This window comes from Anser anser (assembly GCF_964211835.1).
Source record: "Anser anser genome assembly, chromosome: Z".
Classification (NCBI taxonomy): domain Eukaryota; kingdom Metazoa; phylum Chordata; class Aves; order Anseriformes; family Anatidae; genus Anser; species Anser anser.
In genome coordinates, this window is record NC_139723.1 from 33404167 (window position 1) to 33410220 (window position 6054).

Genomic DNA, 6054 nt, shown 5'->3' on the forward strand with positions numbered 1-6054 from the left:
AAAGTGAAAAACATATCTGCGTATGACACCTCATCCCACTTTCCTTCTCTCCTTAGAAACAACATTAACTGTAGTAAAGTATTATAATTTAAGGTTCCATTCAGTGGCCATTTTTCCTCACAATCCAACTTATAAAGTGGCCACCATTGATTACAATATTTTATCAACGTTTTCTTATTTTCAGTTCCACCGGGGGATCCCCCTATATCTTTCCAATGACTCAAGATACATCCCAACGGGCTTTTCTTTGGAATCCCACTACTCTGCTGCCCCCCCATGTTACAGTTCAGAATGTTTCTTGTTACACAATACAAGCCGGCAGCTTTCCACAATAACACCAAGATCCTAGTAACGTTATAAAGAGTATAATCAAAATCCCAAAGACAATAGCCAAGGTCAAGTTCCACATTTAAACACAACGTAATACCAACCTCGCATGCAAAGGTTACTTGTTTCCCAACAGCAACTGAGTGCTTTCCAAAAAACCAAATGCCGTCCTGCAGAAAACTTTTACTTTCTGACTTACAGACGACCCCAATTGACCGGTCAACCAAATAAACCAAAATAAAGAATATAATCACTTACAGTGATGGGGTCCGTGTCTGCCTCCGCAGTGATCCGTTGAGTCGAGGAGTCCCTCCGGGAAATCCCGGGGGTACCCTAGGGAGTCCTGTTCCCAGCGGGTCCTGCGGTCCGACAGAGAAGAAGTCCCATCTGGGGTGCCAGATTGATTCAAAGATCATAAATCCAATTTCTTTAAGTGATTTATTCTTTATTGACGGCGCCGGATGCACGGGGGATCTTTCCGCCTATCGTGCATCCCGAAGTGAAAAGCCGTCCCAAATTTATACATCACAGTGATTAATATTTTATTAACGCCTATACATATTCATTATCTAACCCCGCCTACTCTCGCTTCTCATGCTAATCAGTTTTTTGTGTCCTGCGCCTGCGCAGATCCTCTCAGTGGTCTTGGGCAGGGGTCGTCGAGCTGTGGTCGGTGGTCTCAGAGAGGAAGGCCATAAGTCTTCCTCACAGTGTACTTTTCACCCTTGGTCAGGATTCTGCTGAATTAGCTTTCTTCCTAACCGCAAGGACTGTTTTTTCTTCGAATCTTCTGCTCATTATTTCTTATCTTGGATTCCAATGTCTTGTTCGAGATATATTGCCCGTATGTCCTATTTTGAGATACATTGTCCGTACATCTGCTTCCTGCCCTACACCTAATGTTCTGTTCTCCTTTAATAGTTTCATTCTTAACCCTTTCTTATCTGGAATCGCCTCAGCTTCCCTAATCACCATTCATAAAATTGTGATTCCAAGATGATGATAGTTTATTTTGCTCAGGCAGGTTGGCCTTAATGAATTCATGTTGAAGATGAATCCATTCAACTCATTAGAAGACGCTAACAGCAACTTTCAGGCAGCATTGTCATCACAGAATGGCTTGGGTTGGAAGGGACCTTAAAGATAATCCAACTCTAACCCCTCTGCCATGGGCAGGGACACCTCCCACCAGACCAGGTTGCCCAAAGCCCCACCCAGCCTGTCCTTGAGCACCTCCAGGGAGGGGGCTTCCACAGCTTCTCTGGGCAGCCTGTGCCAGTGCCTCACCACCCTCTGAATGAAGAATTTCTTGCTAGCGTCTAATCTAGAGCTATCCTTAGTTTAAGACCATTCCCCCTTGTTTTATCATTATCTATCTGAGTGAAGAGTCCCTTTCCAAAGCTTTAATTCATTGTAGGAATTTGGCTTGCAGACCTCTGTTTGGTAAACGTGGGGTTAGGACAGTGTCTGGTAACTGACCCCATCTGTTTGCTACTACCGAACAGGACAGGGAAGGAAACGCTTTTTTAGTGGGGAGAGATGCACAGATCTCCTCCAACTCTTATTACTTGAGATTTTATTGCAGGTAACTACACCGTGCAACGTGCTCCTCTCTCTCTTCTTCTCCTGTGGGTGACGGCGGGCGCCATTTCCAGCCGGCGGTGCGGCAGCCCCGAGCTGCTGAGAGCCCTTCTGCTGGGGCTGGAAACGCCTGGCGGGGACGGCGCCTTGGCTGTCCCCATGGAGAGGCCATGAGGAAGCCATCACCACCCCGACCGCCCTGAGGAGGAGCCGGGGCGAAACGGGATGGGACGGCGCAGGCGGGCGGTGCTTCCCCGCCTTCCTTCCACCGCCCTCCGGCCTCCACCGCCCGCCTTCTTCCGCCGCCGTCCTGCTTCCCTTCCGCTGCCCTGTCCTCGCCGAGCCGCCAGGATGATCCCTCCGGTGCAGGTCTCGCCCCTCATCAAGGTGAGGCCGCGGCGGCTCCTGCCGCCATCTCGCCCCGAGGGGAGGCGCGGTGCGGGGCCGGGCCGGGCAGGGTCGGGCTGTGCCGGGCAGGGCGGCGGGGTCTGAGCGAAGGGCGCGCCCTTGTCTCTTGCTCCCCGCAGTTCACCCGGTACTCGGCCCTGCTGATGGGGATGATCTACGGCAAGAAGCGATACGGTGAGTGCCGCACGGGGGACCCCGCAGCGACCCCGGGCTCGTCCTTGCTTCCCTGCCTCCCTCCCGCCCCGCAAGGGCACCTTGAGGCCGCCGCCGCCCGGGCGCCATTTCCCCCCGGCCCCGTGGAGCGCCGGGCGGTGCGGGTCTGTGTGGCTGCGCCTCTCCTCGCCTCTTTGTTTTGTGTTTTTTATCCCGGTTTGAGCGAGCTAGCAGGTGCGCAGCTTTCCTCCCCGAGCGTTAGGCACCGTGTCTTTAACCAACTGTGTTAACGGCAGACTACCTAAAGCCTATCGCTGAGGAGGAGAGGAGAATAGAGGCTGAGGAGAAGAAGAAGCGTGAAGAGCTCGAAAGGATCGCAAAAGAGCTTGCAGAAGGTAACTGTGCAAATTACCAGAGTCCTGACGCTGCTCCATGTTTGTCAGAGACGCCAAGCCATGGGCTGCAGGCCCTGTGCATCCACTGACCGGTGGCCAGGGCTCTGAAGGCTGGCTGGTGCTGTTGGTCCCCAAACTCTTCAGGATGTCTGTGTGTGTAGAGAAACAGGTCAAAGCGCTGTTGTAGCCTAGCAGAACTTAGGCTAGCTTAGATAGCGATCTGAATTTCCACTGAGGAAACAAATGGCTGAAAGATGTTGCTTATTCTGGAAGGAATAACTGGAGTTGCATGTTAACTGTACTCAGCTACCTCTTTTCAGCTGGATGCAGTAAACCTGTGTCCCAGTTTATCCATGCAACACAGCTCTCACAAAGGCACCTGATGGTCAAAAACAGGTGTCTTACACACCTCCTTGTGACTGCAACTCACTTTGAAATGCAGTCGCTAGCATAGTGTTAGAGGTCAGCTTCATTTGTGGCATCTCATGAAAAGAATATGATGAAGGTGGTCTGCTGGGATTAGCGCTGCTTCTGTATCTCATTCCTTTCTACCATACAGTATTCCTGCTGCAGCATGCTTTCCCTCTTCCTTATCAATATTTCTTGGGTCTTCTATGCTTTTCCAATATCATTAGTGTGGAATGTGTTATTAAATCTGATAAAAGGGAAGAAGGGAAGACTTGAAGATTACTGGTTAATAACCCTGGTGGTTTTTGGTGTAGTTACATGCTTAGTTACTTTTTCTGTAGGTAATACTGGCATTTGTGTTGCCCTGAATGAGGCTAATGCTGAATAAAGCCCATTAAAACTAATCACAAACAAACTACACATACATAAAATCAAATATTCAAGTTGCTGAATAGTATTCTTTAATGGAGGCATAGCTATTTTGCACAGCTCTACCATCTTAAATATGTAGCTTTCATTGAACTATTCAAATTATTTTTAAAAATATTTTCTAGTTTAGGTGGAGCTTTTTGCATTTTGGGGGACAGATGCTGTACCACAGGATTGCTACTGAATTTAGTGGTGGAATTCTGTGATGATGTCCGTAGGATGGTTAATCTATTTAAATGTCCTGTAATTGCCTGTCTGCTTTCTCAGCAGCAATTTGGCATGGTTCTCCAGTACGAAAAGCAATTGTTTAACTTGATTCTTTTCAGTAGTTGAAGATTGTTTTTTAAAAATGGATAAGTGTAAGTATCTATAGTGATAACTCTTTCTTGGCTTATTTGAAGTGGCAGGTCCAAGAAACTGTCATTTACCAACGAGTAAGACCAAAAAGTGTCTTTACGCTAGAGGAAAGAAATGCACTTCTGTTGAATAAGCAGAAGTGTGAGTTACAAAAGCCAGCTAGGAAGAAATGGCATAATTAAGGGCAGCATTTGATCCTGCTAATGCTTTGCAAATTTCAGTACTGCATGGGAGTGACGAGTAGTCCTAACTATGTTTGTTTTTTCTTCCCTTCTAGCGAGTGAAGATTCCATTTTGAAATGAACATAAGATCGGATCTTAATTTCACGCCTAAATACGTGGCTAGGCTCTGAACTGTGTAGTGGTTGATGGACTCTGTATGTTATTCTATCAATAAAATACTTACAACACTTACTTACTTTTTGACTGAATTGCACTGAAAAGCAACAGAAGTACTTGCACAGTGTCGAAGGAGACATTGATCATAAGTTGTCCATTGCTGCTGCTGACAGAGCACTCCCTTGTATTCCTCTGGCATCACAGCTGGTATCCACACCTATTGCACATAGGGAGTGTTTGTGATCAGGACATCAATTGAATTTAAAATATTTTTGAGCCCGTGGAAAAGGCTGGCATTGTACTTGCTGCCTGTAATTTGTATTAATTGGATAGGCCAGAGTGTTGCTGTGATCTCTTTTCAGCTTTGTTACCAATGTGGATAATTGTGCAATTCTTGTATTGCACAGTTGCTGTCAAATTTCACTATTTTGTTGAGCCTTTTGGAAATCTGAGGAATTAGTGCTGACTTATTAATAGGTTGTTTTTAAAATGTTTGAACTCTGCAGGTACCTCACAAGATAACAGGCTGTTTTGCCTACTTAAAGGCCAACATCCTTTCAAAAGGCTTATTTTCAGGAGTTCTAAGATCTGAGTTGCTGGAAAACTCGGTGTTAGTTTATTTATTTATTTTTATTTTTAAAGCACTGGTGCTCAGGCATGTTTGTGATTCTAAGCTTTAAGCAGTCAAGCAGTGATTACGTAAAATAAAGGTTACTGAAAAAAACACCGAAATGCAACGCTGGGGGTTCAGCTGTAACTGTGTGCTTAAACAGAATGTGATTATAGTGGTATTTAAGCTGAAATACTTGCATTGTTCCAGTAAGGACTGGCCATGGAGGTCAGCATTGCTTTTAGCTGGGGGTTGCTGGGACTGGGCCTGGTTTGTGGAACAGCCGTGGTGGCCTGCCTCTCTCCAGAACACTAACCATCCCAACCTTCACGTCTTCTCGCTTTGGTGGACTCTCAGGTTCCTACCACATGTCTGGTTAAGTGCGGAGGATGCAGGAGAGGGAGAAGTTTCCATCCTCACATCCCTTTTCTTCCACTGCAGTGTTTGGGCCAGTGCTGTTTCTGTCCACTTTGGGGTCAGCTTGGTAGCCCCCCGTAGAGCTGAGCCTGTCTGTCCTAGTGAGTAAACACAGCACAACTAACACAACCAGGTCCCAGCCTGTACCGTGCAGCAGGATGGGAGCTCTGTACATAGAGGATGTGATGGAGGAAGCACGCGGGATTTCTGCAGCTCGCGCTGCCTTGAGGTGGAATGTGGTGGAGGTGGAAGTGCCACCGTGCCAATGGAGTCCTCAAAACCTGGCTGCAGGGCCGGGCAAGCAAACCTCTTGTAAAACATTTTGTGCTGGGATAATTTTTTTTTTAAAAAAGCCAATGCTAAACAGCTCTAGTAATAGTTCTTCTGAACATTATAATACATCTTGCAGTGTCCCCTCCTGCTCTCCCACTGGAGCTGAGAGCTGATTCAAAGCTGAAACTACCCCCACGGGCTCTAGGCAGATATTCAGAAAGCAGAACTAGATTACGGCACTCAACAGGGCAGTTGGTTACCTTGCCTAACTCCTTGAGCGGGAAGCAAATTGCAAGCGGTGTGGTTGTGGCGGTGCCACGAGATGGAGAAACGCCTGTTAGTGAAGGATTGCTGACC

At 47.2% G+C, this 6054-nt stretch overlaps 1 protein-coding gene across 1 annotated transcript; it reads left to right on the forward strand.

The window, feature by feature from the left end:
• The first annotated feature begins 2116 nt into the window (after positions 1-2116).
• On the forward strand, positions 2117-4472 carry ATP5ME (ATP synthase membrane subunit e). Its single transcript, XM_083816523.1, has 4 exons — positions 2117-2295; positions 2436-2490; positions 2766-2864; positions 4336-4472. Exons 1-4 carry the CDS (start codon positions 2134-2136, stop codon positions 4359-4361), a joined length of 342 nt encoding a protein of 113 aa, XP_083672649.1. The 5' UTR covers positions 2117-2133; the 3' UTR covers positions 4362-4472.
• Positions 4473-6054: the final 1582 nt, after the last annotated feature.